The sequence below is a fragment of the Lagopus muta genome, chromosome 5, assembly GCF_023343835.1.
Source record: "Lagopus muta isolate bLagMut1 chromosome 5, bLagMut1 primary, whole genome shotgun sequence".
Lineage (NCBI taxonomy): Eukaryota > Metazoa > Chordata > Aves > Galliformes > Phasianidae > Lagopus > Lagopus muta.
Genome location: NC_064437.1, coordinates 50356210 through 50374193, shown reverse-complemented (window position 1 = coordinate 50374193; position 17984 = coordinate 50356210). Strand labels below are relative to the sequence as shown.

At 39.5% G+C, this 17984-nt stretch overlaps 1 protein-coding gene across 2 annotated transcripts in view; it reads right to left on the bottom strand.

Moving 5' to 3' along the window:
• Nucleotides 1-16719, bottom strand: part of HECTD2 (HECT domain E3 ubiquitin protein ligase 2) — a 37000-nt gene extending 20281 nt beyond the window's left edge. The window contains exons 1-7 of one of the 2 annotated variants that reach the window (XM_048946954.1): nucleotides 15539-16719; nucleotides 10682-10811; nucleotides 5509-5647; nucleotides 3237-3339; nucleotides 2420-2509; nucleotides 1807-1871; nucleotides 690-735 (exon numbers count right to left, since the gene is read on the bottom strand). In XM_048946954.1, coding sequence (XP_048802911.1) covers nucleotides 690-735; nucleotides 1807-1871; nucleotides 2420-2509; nucleotides 3237-3339; nucleotides 5509-5647; nucleotides 10682-10811; nucleotides 15539-15736 — 771 coding nt within the window. In that variant the 5' untranslated portion in view covers nucleotides 15737-16719. The remainder of the gene's footprint in view (nucleotides 1-689; nucleotides 736-1806; nucleotides 1872-2419; nucleotides 2510-3236; nucleotides 3340-5508; nucleotides 5648-10681; nucleotides 10812-15538) is intronic. The other variant, XM_048946955.1, reaches the window with a different exon arrangement.
• Nucleotides 16720-17984: the final 1265 nt, after the last annotated feature.

The following is a 17984-nucleotide window of genomic DNA, read 5'->3' as shown; positions in this document are numbered from 1 at the left end:
AACTTTTCAGAAGTATTTATTCCACATAATTCACAACTAATACACCCGCCCCAAAGACAACGGCTACTATCTCCAGAAATTATATAACTACCTGATTTTTTCAAGTAGCAACAGACAGATCTCTCATGTGAAGTGGTGTTATCTACACACGCATATCTTAAAGGGGAAATTTGGTATGAATGCAGAACAATTTTAGTAGGAAATTTCACTGATTAAGACAAACAAATCAGCAATGCAGTCAACAGACTGATGTAGACTAGTAGTAGACTGCTGGATAAATTGCAACACTAGAGAAAGTTATAGTAATACCAAAAATTGCACATACTGAAACTTCCTGGGAAGATCAGCATTGCAGCACCTCAACAAAGGAAATCTGACAATAAATTGGAAATATGAACTCACAGAGACATTAGCCCTTTCAACATAGTGCTAGGAAACAATTACATGTCTAATGCTTCTTCGTTCATACTTCTAACGTACGCGGCCTTTACCCATTGGCTATCTGTCATTAAGTCATGCATACCCTATGCTTCTTCCAAATGTTAATATATTCTTATAATATTATATAAATAACAGGAAATTACATGTGAATTTTTTCAGTTATACTATCTTGTTTGCATAGTATACTGGTTTATAGATTAGGAATTGTGCAGACACGTACCTAAATAAAAATACTGCATTTTTCTTACCTGTAGAAGTATACAGTATGCTCTAAGATCATCTTTTGTCCGTGGTCTATGAATGAATGAAATAGTAAATGGAATATATATATATATATATAAAATATAGACATGATATAAAATATATACAGACTAATAGTCATGAAATCACACTAGGATTTAACTTTTTTTTTGTCACTATGTGTTGAATACCACATTCAGGAGCTTCACTGCTCTCAGGAATTGAAAAGGACACTTGAAGACCCAGTCTTTTGAAGACTGACTACTCTTTAAAGGCAGCTACCTGTTTTAGGATCTGTCTTTCACAGTACAGTAGAAGAAAGAAAGAAAAATAGATTGAAAAGCAGATGTTCCAAAAGGGTACTCCATACTCATTATCAGCGATAACGCTCCAGAAGAGTTTGATTGCCCCATCTATGGTATTTCTTGCTAGAATTCTCCACACATTTCTATCACTGCAGCCTCTCTGTTTCCTCTTGCTTATCTGCCTCAAGGACTTAATGTACCCACAAACACACATGTAGCAACAGCACAAAAACAGCAGGCAGTGCAGAGAAAGGAATAACTAAGGGCTGGGTCACTGATGAGTCACTACAAAGACCTGTCTCCTCCTATATCCTTTTTGAATCAAACTAGGCATTCCCACTTCTATTATTTCTTGTTAAAATCTTGCCCTCTCCATGCTTCCTGGCTAGCTCTTTCTCCATTCTGTACTGCCCTTCCAGTGCTGCAGCCACACAAATGATATTGCAAAATGAACTTCAGGTAAAGGCATTATCTAGGTTAAAGCCTGTTAGCTGAGGGCAGGGTGAACATGTTTTACTCTAGATAAACTACTTAATTCATCTTACAGCAGGGATGCCTGAAAGACAGCCCTGGCAAAAAGCAGCTGAGATTTTGTAGGGGTTTATGTGGCAAAGTCTGCCTCTCAGAGGTTCAGCATCAGCTTACAGAGTTTGGGTATATTTCAGCAGATTTGCCTCCCAAAAGGACACAAGCTCTCATGAGTCAAGTATGATATTTCAAAACAATTTCCTTCTTTGTCTAGAACAATAAAGTAAAAAACAAGAAGTATACCAATTGTAAGTGTTGAAACAGTACTAACGCAAACACTGATTACATTTACCCTTTCCATTCTTGTAGCAGACCATTAATTATTCCCTTTAGGACTGATTTCTGAACATCTTGAGGCTGTGGAAAAAGGAACAGGGAAAAAAAAACAACACACTTGATCAAATTGTATATACTCTATAAAAGATACTGTACAAAAAAGCAAGCTTGTTTTTCTTGTAATTCAAACCAGATATAAAGTCTTTGACTATGGTGCTGAGCTCCTTTGTACCTTCCCTCCCAAGGCTTTCAAAACTTTAAAAATCAATTCAATATAATTCCTATTCTGAGTTTATTAGGCACAGTATTTACTTTTTGCAACCCCAGACCTCACATTTTCCTTATTTCCTATCAGTCACGTCTTAGCTTTCAAACAGTCTTTGAGATCAACCACAGTATGAACTGCATAACTACTAACAAAAGTTTCCTCATCTTTTACTTGAATGGTTTTCGTGACTCTATGGCAATTCACAAGGGATCATTTAAAGGATGTTTTGAGAGATTCTTCAGAAATCGTACCTATATCAAAAATTTTTCTTAGATAAATTGCTTCTTTGAAAATCTCTTTGCTGAAGAGATTGTTACAATGTTATCAAACACGAACTCTACTTCTACTCTCTTCTACTTACAGTATTTAATAAGGCATCATAGACAACATTCACAAATTTTGCATTGATTCCAGAGTCTTCAGTTGTATTAAATGGAGAATTGGCATCTTTCTGCAAGTTAGATAATACATGAAACATTTTGGTTTTGAAATATTTTGAATATGTCTTTAAAAATTAAATATCCAACAGTAAGTTAAAATGAAACACATACACACAACTATTTGTTTTCCTTATCAAAACATGGGAATCTAAGTTCACTTTCATTAATATGTGAAAGATGAAACTAAAGCATACTAATATTGCACATTGGCAGCTGTTCTATTTTAAATTCTAGGAGGATCTCAAATAATGAAAGCACAGAACATTATCCCATCTTTGCCGCAGATCCCTCATGAGATAAGAACAAGGTTGTAAGTATTCAATATTCATTAAGCAGCTAAGAGTTCATGGGTTATTTTACCTAGGTTTTTGTTTCTTTTGTTTTTAAAAGGGCCAGAGAAGAACTTCATTTCTTGATTTTACCTGGACCTCTTTATTAGCTGCATAAGGTTGAATCTTTTTAAACTGTAGTTTCTGTAGGAAGCACTTTATGCAGCCACGGTGTCAGAACACAAACTAAACACAGGAATTTTAAAGCTTCACATTTGCTTGAAGTATACTTACATAAACTGGAATGAATAAATCAATGCCATAACAGATCATCTACTAAAGATGGTTAAGATGATGAGAAGATGATCTTAGTGGGTTTGAGTAACCAGCTGCAAGCCTTTAACTGAAGTTTAACTGCTTTGCAAATCCAAATCACTGTAACTACGGAATAATATTATGAGTTTTCCACCTTAAATGCAGCATTTATCTCCAGGAAAGAATCAAATGTTGTAGAATAAAACTCATGTATGGCCTTCCAATCTCCTGATGATTTTGCCTTTTCCATATCATCCCTAGAAAGAATGCATTAAAATATTAGTAATATAAGAGTTGAATCTTCCCAGTCCCTCAGACTTCAGACTGCACTACAACTCCATGGTTTTCTCACTCAGCACACTTACAGGCAGATAAGTATAATATCAGTACCTCCCCAACACCTTCCTTGTCATTGCACAATCATGGTATTGCAGGAGAACAAAAGCACAGTTTGCGTTTGATGTATCTGAGCAATGTCTCTTATTCAAAACGTTAATTCACAGTGTCACAGTTCAGTACATTAAGACAAATAATTAGCAGAACAGAATCATGCTGAAGAAACACTAACATGATAAAACTTCTGAGATTTACTTAAATTAAGTACATATGCTGCTGTTAAAGTAGTCAATTTCATTACCACTGTACTGAATCATCTCCCATTTAAAAAAAAAAAATTAATCTTTGTAGGGGACTCTACACATTTTTTGACAACAAAATCTGTATTTACCCTTGAAGTCCTTCTAAAGTACAAATCTGAAGTAAAAATATGAAGAAATCAATGGGACATTAAAACAATTCTCCTTGAAAGAATGAAACTCTTAAAAATTGCATCACAAGACGGCAATCAATAGATATAAAAATCTGAATGTGGAAAAAATCACAGCTCTTCAGAACACCTGAATGCCAGCTAAGGATTTTCCACCAAATAAGTACACTGACCAATAAACCAGCATTCCTATTCTTCACTGAATGCACAAAATTTCAAACATTGAAAAGAGCAATGAAACGTATATGCTCACATGCCTCCTAGAGCAACTGTGATTCTTTTTTTCCCCCACCTGTTAGAAAAACAGAAGAATCAAGCTTCTCCTTAGGAACACTTTTCCCTATTTTCTAGCTAAGATTATCCTACCAGTAAAACACTCAAGGATATTACAGTATCACAACGCTGTTTTGTAGGTGCTAATGCTAAACAACAAATAAACAAGAAAGAAACACTCTGCCGATCAATGTAGACAAGTTCACGAAAGCAGGCAGAAGCCCCCAGTGCAAAAACTTTGTGCCACTGTTTTATTCATTAAGTTACGCCATTTCTGCAAGTGACAGCATTGATTTCGTAATTTTGGTGCACACTGCTACGTTAGCTAGAAAAAAAAATGTACTCTTTATTCCCTTACATACAAAACAAACTGAGCAAAACCCGGTAAATTAGTGGTGCAGACCTGACATCAGGATTGTATTAGTTTGTATTTAACTAATACAGATTGTATTAGTTAAAAACAGTTCTGCTGGTTTCCCTGGGGACTTCCACAAGTCCAACTAAGCCAACCAAGCACCTTCTTCTGCACAGCATGATATTGCTGGAAGAAAGCGAACATAGATACAGTTTTGACTAAGGGTCTATACTGAACTTGAACAAACAGAAGTGCAACTGGATGCTATTTCAACTCATTCTAATTTCCTTTTAGCTAAATCACAGTTACAGGATAATAGCGTAAGTATTGTCTTCACACTCTTAAAACTCTCCTTATTGAAGACAAAATATAGTACTTTCAATAGAGAAGTGCTTAAATAGCCTACATATACATCTGCTTAAAATAGTGGGCACAAAAGCAATGATATATGAATAAAAAGTTTCTGCCATAAACTTAATGCTGAAAATTAATGTTCTTTTAAACATAATGCATAAATAAAGGTCACCTGCTTTTTTTTCTTTTTTTTTTTAAAGTTAGAATGCATAGTCCACATAGTTATCCCTCCAGTCCTCAATCAAATACAGTGTTACAAATTTAGATGTCATATGTGCATTGTTCTATAGAAGACTGAAAAAATGCTCAGGACACATCATAGCTGGCAGTTAAAAAAAAAAATACTTAGCGCTGAAGGGTATTTTCCAACCTACCATAAGCTGTATGTATTTGTTCTAAAGCCTAACACCTACTCCATGTTAGAAACAGAATTTCCAACTCTGAAGTACAGACTCTGCCAATTCTTGACCAGAACAGCAAGCTTATGCTAGAGAAATTCTTTTGGCACTTTTCGCAGCAACAGTTATTCATCACACCATTACAGCTAACCTAACTACTTCTGCTATTAGACAGTCTTACTGAATTACTCTCTCAAGATGAACAAAAAACCAAGTGCATGAATTAGAGCAAAAGTCAAAAGAAGTAAAGTTTACATTTAGGAACATCAATGAAACTTACTGAAAGTCTTTCACAGTCTTGGTTCGGATGGGAAGGGCAGGTTGAGGAGGGACCGGTGCTTTGAGTTCTTGGGGCAGTGTATCTATAGAGATGCGCTGTTTTTGCCTAACATCGAGGCAAATAGGTGGTAGGTCTCTCACTTAATTTAAAAAAAAAAAAAGCAAAAAATAATAAATACAAGACAATTATATACATAACAGTTAGCTAGCAAAACACAAATGTAGAGGAACTAGAGAAGAAAAACGAAAACTCATACTGGTTGATTATATTTCACTAAAGACCAGCTCATCCAAGTACTTTTTCTGCTCATCCCAGACAGGATGGAAACTTTCACTAATTGCAGTGAAATAAAATCATACACAAAAACCCCTCTATGTTGAGCCTGTAACTATATCTTTTTGAACAAAGTGCTCCCAATGCCAAGTGAGGAAGAAAAATCGGCCCCCTCTGACTCCTGCCTGGGGCCTTCAAAAAGAAGGGAGTTTTCACTACCGCATGAATGAACTGTTGGACCACGTGGCAAAAAATTATTTGTCCATTACAAAAACAAAGAAAATCACACTGGATTTTTCACAGTTAAGTTGCTAGCACATTGATAAAAAAAAACCCAAAAACCTGAACAACCAGTCAGTGGTGTTCCAACTCATTATAAGGGAAAATAGCAAAATATTTTACTTTCAGAAGACAGACTAGTAATACATCTAGTGCTACACAACAGCACATCATACAAGAAAACTCAAGTTGAAATGTAGTTTCATTTTCACGAGTGCTGCAGAATTTTCATTTGCAGACACAGATGCTTGACCTTCTGAACATTAAGCCAAGTACCTTCTGAAGTCAGACTGATAACGAACGTGCCTATTCTGAACATTACATCCATATAAATCTATGATGAACTCCAGGTATGCAAGTTAAAACACAAAACAGAAAATCAAACGATGTCATGGAATCATAGATATCCAGGGCATTCCTGGAATATTTACTGCATGAAAGCCAAAATGAGCAGCCCACAACTGACAGCTATGGACCAAAAACATCAGCACTGCCATTGTATTTGACTCAAAAGTAACATACAAAATGCAACAGTAGCGTTTTCCAATATCTATAAAAATGTGAAACTTCACACCGAACAGATCATTTTCTAACAGAAAACAACAAATTTTCTATAGTCATATATTATTTTAGCTAGAACTGACTGTAAATTCTCTACAACTTCTCAAAATAATGTTGGCAGTAAATTAAATGGACTGTGCAAGTCTTCTGCACCTTTCAGAGAATCACTGCTGAAACAGTACTACATTTAAACATTTCTACTTGATAAATTTGGTTGTCTAATACTAAATTAATAATACTAAAACTAATATAGCAGCACTTTAATGAGGTCTTCCTCTTCTATTCCTTACTTAATTTTATCTGAAAACTCTGTACGGGGTTTACGTGGCAATGTTTTGATTGGGATGGGATGCGGCAGTAACAGCTTCTGTGAAAAGAACCCTGTGCTGCTCTCACACCTGACAAGGCCACGTCCAGACAGCTCCAAAATGGACCCACTGTTGGCTAAGGCAAAGCTGGCTGAGCTTCTGTGGCAGGCAAACCAAAGCTGGCTGCACTCCACGTGCACAGAAGTTCCCTGCTGCCCAGAAGATGCTAGAAGCAGCATCATGCAGAGCAGATCTCCACATGCAGCCTGAAGGAGGCTGCAGCACACAGAGTCCCAACACTGAGCGGGGCCAGGATAGAGCTTCAGCCTGAGGCACAGAGCCGGCTGGAGCAGTGTTTGGAGAGCAGCAGAATCCATGAGAAATAGCCACAGTGCAGCAGCTTATGAATGGCTCTATCCTAATGGAGCAGAGAAATGTCATAAAGAACGAGTAGAGACAAAGTGTAATGAATTGATCACAGTCTCTATCCCCCATCCTTCTGCACTGCTGTGTGGGAGGAAGTAGAGACTTGAGTTTGAAACTGAGCCTGGGAAGAAGGAGAGGTGGAAAAAAAAGTGGTTTGGGTTTCATCTCTCATGATCCTACTCCATTTTTAATAAGCAAAAAACCCAATTCTCCTCAGGTCAATCCCATTTTAAATGAGCTCCCTGTCCTTGACCTCGACCCACAAGCTTTGTTTCTCACCTTATTTCCTCCTCATTTGCTTGAGCAGGGAGAGTCAGCACTTGGTAGGCACCTGACAGTCAGCCAAGGTCAAACCACCATAAACATGAAAAACAGATTGGGACATCACGTACAACACAAACCCCCATTTTAATGTCAATGTCTTCTCAAATATCCTTATCTATGTTGTTTTTCTTTTTTTCCAGTGTGACTTACACTGCATATTTTAAAAGTATTTATATGAGTTAAGTCAAATATATTGAACCAAAATTCTCTAAGAATTGTCTAAGAACCCTCTAAGCCTTTTCTCTATAATTCCAAGAGTTTCTGTTTGGTTTTGTTTGCTTGTTTTTCTCCTTCTAGATTGATCAGGTTTTTTTGGTGGTTTTTTTGTTTTTGTTTTTTCCTTACATGAGCTAACAAAACACCAAAGTAGTATCAGTACTCTACTGCCTACCCCATTTATCACAGCAGAGAAATATATGCTAGTAACATCCCCAAAGCACAAATGAGATTCCTTTCCCTCATGCTAATGATAGGGAAACTGTCAGTGTCATTCAAATCAGATCAATGTTATTCATCAGATCAGAGCTGTTCTCACTCCCAAGCATGGCTTTAATTACAGCTGCTGAACCCTGTCATTCTCACAGCTGAAATTTAAGACTATTAAAAGAAGAGTAGTAATACAACAACAGTGGACACGTACTCAATTAATTCAAGCCAAGGTGCCCAACAATCCCACTAAGTCCTAAGCTATTACAGATGGGCTGACTTACAAGAAACTAAGACTATGCATTATTTTTTCTATTCCAAGAAAAACAAGTCATTTTAATTTAACACTCATTCTGTCTCGTCAGTTTTTGAATGGACTAAACACTGAATTACAAACAGCTGAATACACCAAGGAAAATATTTCCTACATCTGCAGAAGAGACAATTGCTGACGGAAGCTGTTTCTCATTCCAGTAACTGAGGCTGCAGGTGCTAAGCCTGGTAAACTCCACTCTGACAGTGATGCAATTTGCTTTGAAATACGCTGCTTAAGTTAGAAATACTAAAACTGTGTTTTAATAATACATTCAATAAATACTGTCAACTTCAGTGCATTTCACCATAATTCCAGTGCATTTGTAAATAGATTTACTTGCCTAACATCCAAAAATATTCATTAAGATCCATCAATTTAATTCCATTGAAGACAAACTTCAAACTTATATGTACTGAGTTGACAAACAGCAACAATTCCCTATTACAAGACAAGAACTCGTAATCATTTCTGGCTGCTTGCCCAGTCATGTTACTAAAAAGACTCAGCAGTGTATGACTGCTTAGGAAACTATCAAAAATCAGTGAAGGAAATCTTGTTGATACAAAGGAGAATTGACTACTACACAAATCTAGGGTGAATGAATCTAAACCAGAGATATTTTCAGTGACCAACACAGCTACCAGCAGATTTTCCAAGTATTTATGAATTTCCTAAGTAGTTAAGGCAAACAAGACTTATTCACAATTGAAACATCAAAAAACTAAAAAAAAAAATCTAGTTCATATACAGATTTAAAAAAAATAACAAAAAATATCTCTGTGGCAGCTATATAACAAACATAAGACCAGCTTTCATACTGTGTTTATCAACTTCAATTTATAAACACTTTTTTTTCCCCCTGAGAAATAATATTTTTCTAACTCAGGCTTGAAGTACAATAATATGTGCACACATACACATCCAGAGGGAGAGAGCAGATGTACTAAAACAAAAATCCATAACCAAGCATCACTCACAAATCCCAGATTACTAATAGAAGCATTCTAAACTGCGAGGGTTGTGTTGTTTCAATGTTACTTTTTTTCCCCCATGGAATACAAACATATGTCCTCAAATAATATTGAGTGGACCTTGGACAGTTAGACAAAGGAATCTATTTTCATACAGGCAGATTACCCTGATCCTGAAATTACCAGAACAAAATCATATTCAAACTCTCATTTACACGTAATTGCCTTTTTGTTTCAGTGATTTCCTCCCCTCTTTTCTGCCTTTTTTTTTTAAATAAAGTAGGAAGCACCTTCTTAGCGCATGACAAGTAACTGAAAAAAAGTCCTGCACTGACTTTTACATTTGCAGAACAGCCAGCAATGACATCAGTATTGCTTTATTAAGGAAACCAATTCTCCAAGTTAAGTCAATGTCCACTGTTTTGTTTCTAATTCATACTACTTAGATCTTTTAATTAGCACTATCTCTTTCTTTCTAGCCTCAAATACACTAAGAGCTGTAAAGACATAGGGAATCGTAGAATACTAAGGAACCTGCTCGCAGGCAAGGTCAGCTACACAGAACAAAATGTGACAAATGCTTATACAGGCTTTTATCAAAAGTCTGAAATTACTGGAACTCCATAACCTATTACCCTCAAAAAACACTTCAACAGTGAAATACATTTGCTATTAAAAATATCAAGTCTAACTATAATGTCACCTCATCAGGCTCTGTGATTCTAATTCTGAAGACTGAAGATACAGCTCCACACAGTATCTTTCCATTGATTACCTCATCACAGCACAGCAATATTCCTTCTCACCTATGAAGTTCTTCAGAAAACACCATTCTTTGCCTGTAAGTTTTATATCATGTTATCACTGGCCTTCATCTTCACTGAAGAACAGCAGGTCTCTTCCAACACAAAAGTGTTGTGCATGTCTCATTACTGCCATACTGCAGATTCAGTTAGAAAAATCTCTGTGAAGTTTGACAATTTCTAGAAAAATGTGCTATGTGACTGCAGTTACACAACAGTATCTGGAAATGCAGTTCCGAATCTGTAGCTTTCACATTTCAGATGATTATTTCATTCCCCAGGTCTGTTAGTCGTTCTTTTCCCGCTCGTCTCAACTGAGGATGGACAACCATAATGATTTACTGACTAAACAATGTAAAACACACTAAAATCTAATGAAACCTAGATTTCTGGGTTTCTTGGCACTAGTGCAGTAGAAATATTGGTGGAATGCTCAGCACCTTCTTAAACTGATGACTAAGTAACATAAGGCTGTTATTCTCTTACCGTTTTTGATGGTCGGTATAACAGGCTGTGTGGGTGAATTTCTGTTTCCGGTGCCTTCTTTCTTTTGGTTGATAGTTGTGATGAAATTGCTGAAAGTAGAAAACTGATTTTTTGCTCCTCTTTCCAATCCCTGTAATTAAGATGACAGTATGCTATAATGGGATAGAACATTTCCAACTAATTCTATCTTTCTCACTGCAGACAGCTCAATTTGAACAGATGCAAGTGTCACACATTCCTTTTTCAAAGGAAACCTTATACAGTTTAGACAAACTTCCCCAGATTCGAGATACGGAGACAAAAATTCTATGCAGACTAATAAAATTTAACTACTGACTACCTGATAAAAACACCTGATTCAAAGTTCTCAGCACCAGTTGCCAGTAAGAAATGCTATCCAACAAACATTTACTTAACACAATGCTAAAAAAAATCTGCTTAATATCTGCACCTCCTGCCACAAGACAGTCTGCTTAAGCTTTTGCTAAAAAATGCTGGGTGCTGCTGTGCTTTAAGAGTGAACAGAAATGAAGTAACACAACAGACTTCTAAAAGATTGTGCCAATCAACCTGTCGGACACCAAGTGCCAATAGTCACCACATGACTAGACAGATTTCTTTACATTTAGATATAGTCATTTACTTCAAAAAATTTGCAACACACGGGGAAGGTAGAAGGCTTGTCCAAAACAAATAACATAGCAGAACTTTTCATTTGTATCTGAGCTCCAAGTCATCAGCTGATGTCTAGTAAAGTAGATCTACGTAAAAAAACAAACACAATCTTCTTGCACACCGTGATTTTCAGCCTCATTTAAAGAGCCTAAACATGCATTGGTAAACGTAAAGATTCATTTGATCATTATGTGGTATCTGTTCTCTCAGTGACAAAAAATATTTCCATGCACATCAAAACTGTAATTCTACAAAGTAGAACAGAAATTCCAGAACAATTCACACATATTTTAAAAACCCATACATTTCCCTTTCCTCTTTAAAGAAATGAATTTTGACTTAAGACATGCAGCCAGAGCTCTGAGGAAAGTACTTCACTTCCACCACAACATCCTGAAACACCAACAGGAGGGTAATAATGCAGCCCATAAACCTGCCACACTGTGGTGTGTGCACATTGGTACACTGCCAGGAATTTTAAATAACTGTAAAACGAGCTATTTTTCCATGGCTTATAACTCAGCAAATTACAAATCTGAGCAATCAGCAGGATTTCTGGCTTAAAACATTAGAAACTTTCAGTTTCTAGCTCCAAATTCCTGATATGCAACAAATGTACAAACATAAAATGCAATTAGCAGTATTTTCACGTTACCTGTTTTTAAATTATTATTCTATAAACTTCAAAATATCATTAAGATGGCTCTTAAAACTTATCTGGGATGTGGCTGGAAAAGCCTCAACCCTGGATAAACACAGCAAGATGTGACTAGGTGAGAAAGGACTTTCAAAACAAATTCAGTTCTGAGGTTAATCTGCTGGGTCACAAAATGTATGCTCTAAAGGGAAAACATTCTGGATTTTGGATTAGTCCAAATATTATTAGTAAGGAAAAAGTAAATAACAATAACAGAGCTCTTATGAAGCAAGCTGTTGTGACAGATGTTTTGACTGACATAACTTTCCCTCAGCTCTCTAGGTTTTACTCCAGCCCCACCATTGCAATAGTATAGTTGAGAAGTTATGTTAAAAGGATTTGCTTAATGCCACTGTCCCAAGAAGCAATCAGAAAAAAAAGATCTCGCGCTATTCAGCTCCACTGTCCTGCTCCAAGTGCAGTTGCAACAACGGTACACTATTTAGATAAAAGTTTTATGGAAAGCCCTGGAGGAATACTGGGGAGCTACATGCTCATTAAAGACTATCACTGACATCTCCTGGGAAAGTAATGTAGGACAAGCATGCAGCACTGTGCCATACTTATAAAATTCTGTAGGAGGTCAATGAGCCTCTAGAGCCTAAGACACTGCACATACTGCCATCAGACAACCGAACCCCCACGTAAGGAGCAAGTATGCTCAGAGGAAGTAAGTTGATCAAAGTGATCTTTAATCCTCCTTTATAAGAGCATATTAATAACTCACAACACTGTTGGATTCTTCGTAGAATTTTTCAGAAGCGTCAAGTCTTTCATGAGGCCAGAGAGGTACCAGTCTTCTTACCTTATAAATTTATGTTTTTCATCATTAAAATTAAATCAGACAGTGAAAACAAGTCAAACTGTTTGTGAAGAACAGGCACGGAGCGCCTCCGGATAGCAAAGAGCATCTAGGAGAGTTTCTTGAACTCCTTGTTCTTCAGCTCTAACTTAGCTCACTCACACACATGGCAGGCAAAGGCCAATGAAGAGCAAAAGGTTTTCTTCCCTGTGCAAGAACATATAGAGGGCACTTAGATTACCCAAAAGCAGCTGCCAGCACAACAGCCTACTCAAGTAGTGAAGTTTTCCCTTCCTCTTATATCTTGAGAGGTGTATGGTAGGAACGCTTTTGCCTTACAGATTTTGCTTCTGCTTACAAGAAGGCAAGCTTTTAAAATTTCCACGTTTCTTTTCAGAAACTGACATCCAAGCCTTATGCCCTGTTCAACCCATAAGAAAAACTTTGATGTGCTGCAGGAACACATTAATTTATTCATGGAGTACTTCAATCTCCACAAGATTCCTTAGAAAGCAAAAGACAGACACCCTCAAAGGTCATCCTCTTTCAATAACTCCACATGGTCCTCAGCTGGAAATGAATGACAATATCAGCAGTCACCCAAACACTTGATTACAACTTGCAGTCAGATGTGACAACTTGCTCCATATGGGACATCTTTCACACATGTGCTCATCTAAGAAAAAGGATACTACTGTTTTCTGTTGACTTCCTTAAATTCTGACCCTTTCCACAACTACTGTGGAGACCAGAAGCTGTTTAAAAGATGTGTCATGCCTTCATGCTGCCTTCTAGGAAGCTTTAGTCATGGCATATCAGTTGCACAATCGATGGTGGGTCTCGAACACATTGAAGAAAATGTCAGTTACACAAATAACTTGGGGAGGTGTTCTGAGCAAGGACATCTGAGGCTCACTCATCACATAGAGACTAGGTAAGTCATCATACAATGGCTGTCAACTGGCAGAGAAAATGAGAAAATATATATCATCTGGAGTATCATTATGATTATACCAGGCCTTTGTTTCCAAAGGAGATAAATTTCAATGAAAAAAAATAACAACAAGGGAATTTATAAGTATTTTTTAAGACAGTAATTTCCCCCTTCTGTCACCATATCAAATTACAAACTTTTCTACAGCTTAATGAAGAAGATGGAAGTGAGAAAATGTCTATCTTTAAAAGTGCTGGAGATGATCTAATTAAGTGGTGCTCATTTTTGATGTTCAAGCAGAACGTTTAAAACATGATCTTAGCAACATACTCTCCAGATCCTGAATTTATATGCGTAGCTTGGTCAGGACAAGGGCTAAGCACACCAACCATCCGATATCTGCTTTTCTGCAGCCAATAAAGGTCTTGCAAAAGCATATTCCCTATTTGGTACATTTGGAGCAAAGACTGCATTCTGTCGCACACAGAGAAATCCAGGGCTATAGAAAGACCCATTACATCTCCCCCCAAAAATTCTCCCCCTGTAGCACACATTATAATCTCTGTAAATTCAGAACTCATGTACATCTGACAGTGCATGCTGGATTGAGCTCTGCAGCAGTCAGCTCAGCCCGCAGGCAGCAGCACAGAGACGCACACAGGACATCTAGCTGCAAACAAGATTTCTTTCCTGATTCTTTAGGGCAGCAGAAAATCTACATGGCAGACTAGCTGCACATATTTCTCATTCCTTAAGATAAGCCTGACACATTTTAGAGCATCGCTGGCATCTTTATTCTACAGGACTGGCATTTGCCAGTCATTTCAGAGTCTGAAATTGATGTTTTCAGAGGTGTAGATCACTCCTGGGTACTTGTTCATCACAGACTTCTCCCAAATCCCTATCTGAATCACAATAACAAACACATTCTCCCGAATTCTGACAGATTTGCAAAGCTGGAACATTGTAGGCAAAACACAAATTGAAAATTGCTCAAAGGAGTTTGCAGTTTGCCTACAATCACTTGGTTTAACATTACAATTATTTCATGACAGTCATAACCACTAGACACTCAATCACTTAGACTCAAATTATATATAAAGATAATTTCGAGTTAATCAGATACTCCTCAGAACCATTCAATTAAGTCTCATAACTGTATTACGGTGGGATGGGTGACGTTCTGGGGTGGGACTGAATTTGCAGCTTTCACGTGGAGCTACAGACAACGAGCAACTTATGCCAGGAAAAACGTATGTTTCATAACGCCGGGCAGCCAGCAGAAAGTAACTCATAGCTCAAAGACGGAAGATCTCGAATAAGGTTTCCGAAATGGAATTATCCCAGCAAAGAGCTCTCTCACGGCTTTTTTCCTACCTGTGTGAAGTCATTCATTGGACACAGCGTAGAAAACGGAAAACGTAACAAAAAGTTAAAAATACCGAGGCATTTTCCAGGAGGTTCTCTCGCCGTAAGCGCGTGAAAAGCGGACACCCTCCACCCCCCAACCTCCCCGAGCAGCGCTGCGGAGCCCCAGCCATGACTAACCCGGGAGCAGACCGCTGTAAAACGTTACAGAACTATAAGCAGATGGAGCCTTTCTAGCTTCGTTATGTCACTGCTGACAGACACAAGCGTTATTTTTAAGAAACTTGACTGAAAGCCGCCCAGCGGCGCAGAGCACGGAAGAAGCCGCTCGCAGCGCCCCGCGGAGCGACCCCGACCCGCCCCCGCCGGGCCCCGACCTACCCCGGCCGCCGCGCCGCACGCCGCCGGGATGGCCGGCAGCTCGTCTCGCTCCCTCTCCCCTTCTTCCTCCTCTTCTTCCTCATCTTCACCGTCCTCCTCGGCCGCCGGCGGAGCCGCGCTGCCCTGTTCTTGCTCCAGCTCCGCGCCGGGAGGCAGGCCGGCGGCAGCCGTGGCCGCGGGCGGGCTCTGCAGCGACATGGCCCCGCTGCCCTCACGGCAGCCCCCAAGCGCCTGCCGGTACCCGGACCCCGCGCCCTCGCCTCTCCCTACGGCCGCCGAAGAGCCCCGCCGGCACCCTCGGCGCCGCCGTTCCGCCGTAATGCAGCAAAGGAGCTGCTCCCGGACGCCCGGACACCCCCGCACGGCGGGGCGGAGCGCTGCCCTACCGCCCTCACCACGGCCCGGCGAGGAGGGGCAGCGCGGGACGGAGAGGCGTGGAGGCGGCAGGACACGCTGCCCCGGCGCCGTAAAATTACACCGCCGCGCCACCTACAGCCCGCGGGCAGCCGGAGGAGCCGTCGCCGCTGCCGCCATGTTGTTTATAGGCGCCTCGTAGAAACGCGCTTGGCGACCGGGGGCGCCGCGCGAGGGCAGCGGAGGACACGGCTACGGAAACGCCGTAGTGCAGGAAAAGGCGCGGGGCCGGGCGCGCGGCGCCGGCCGTACGGGAATACGGGCTGTTACGGCGGATTGCGCAGCCTTGCTGCGAGGGGCTCTGCTGGCAGGGTTGTGGGGCAGGAGATGCTGCCTGGCAAATATTTGAGCAACAAACAAAACTACGGATAAGGGACTTAATGGGTACCGGTGTGGCACTCCCATTCCTCCTCAGTGCTTGAGTGGTGGTGCATGCTATACTTGCTGTCAGTGTTTCCACCGGGTAATGCTGTCACAGTTTCAAATTGCACTCCTTAATGAGTAAAACACATAAATTAAGTATGAAAGGGTTCTCTCCGTATTTCATTGGCAAAGCCAAAGCAGGACAGGGCCCTGCTAGTGATAGCTGCCCCTTGGCCTGGTCTGAGCCCAAGTGTTGAGGCGAGCTGTTAAGTGCCCCTGTGCTGAAGCCAGGAACTGCTGAAGCTTTGCTGTACAAAACAAAAGAGGAAAAAAAGGAAAAAGTGATCTTCACGATATATGTTGCTGTGCAACTTCCTGACCAGACGTAATGCAATGATTGTCTGAGCACTAGGGGCAGTTGGTTTGGTAGAAGGGGGCCCTAAGGCTTTCTTGATGCAAGAGGGCTCTCGTGGCTGTGCACACCGAGCAACAAAACATTGAAGTCCTTCACACTCCTAGCTGCCATCTGAAACTTCCAGCCCACTCTTTATTCTGTCTAAAGACTTCCCTTCGCAGCACTGTGATCACAGGTGTGTGAATAGTTGTGTACCATTTAGAGCAAGTCATCAAGATGGTTTCTCGGGTGGAGGTAAACCACTCAATAGTTTTCCTCAGCGCTGGCATTGCACGAGTACCTCCTGAAGGTTGAAGCAGTGGTAAAGATCTCTGTAAGCTGCATAAAAGCAAGAACATAATAGCTACTGTGGCAGTAATCTAACACGTTGAAAAATGCTTTCCCTTTCTGAAGGAACTGGCAGACCTAAAGTATATTAGGTTTCATTAAGAAGCCCCTTTGTCTCCTTACCATGTTAAATTTGAAATTTCCAAGAAGTTCACTTCTCACTGTGCTTGCTTCATAGCAGCTCTTGGTGGTTGGCATGAATAAGTGGCCCACCACAGTGAAACAAAGCACCCCAGACACTCACTTATCTTTCTCCTTTCCTTGCCAAGAAATAACATAATGATAGTAATTGCAACAACTTCAGCACAAGCAGCTATACACCCAGTGGTAGTTCTCAACTGGAAGTAATTGGCACAGCTGTTCTGTGGAGCCATGCCAACTGGAAACATGGAAGGATCTGCTCCCTTGAGCCTGCAGAGGGGGAAGAAGCAGAGAGGAATGGAAATGTAGGAAAGCAAGTATGAAAACGAATTAATAATGCTTTTTTCTTTTTCTTTTTCTTTTTCTTTTTCTTTTTTTTTTTTTTTTTTTTTTTTTTTTTTTTTTTTTTTTTTGGCCATAAAGCTACAAAAGTCTGATTTTCAATAGCTTTAAAAATACTGAAGTAGCCCTTTACCAGGATTATTTCACAAAAAGCTAATGCAACACCAGAGCAAGATATCAATTTCTGCTGTCCACAGAATATTGAAAAATATCCTGTGCTATTTTAAGCTGCCATATTCTATTGAACTAAACTAATTTGGGGGAAATTTTTTACTCATGACAGTTATGAAAATAGGCAAAAACATACTGCTAAAAGTGTTTATTCTTGTTTTTGTAGGAGAGTAAAAAGGCCACACACTGAATGCAAGTGCATTTTCCTACTTCCAATAGAGGAAGCACACATCCGTTGCCTAGCATTCGTAATTGAAAGTATTTCAATGTAAT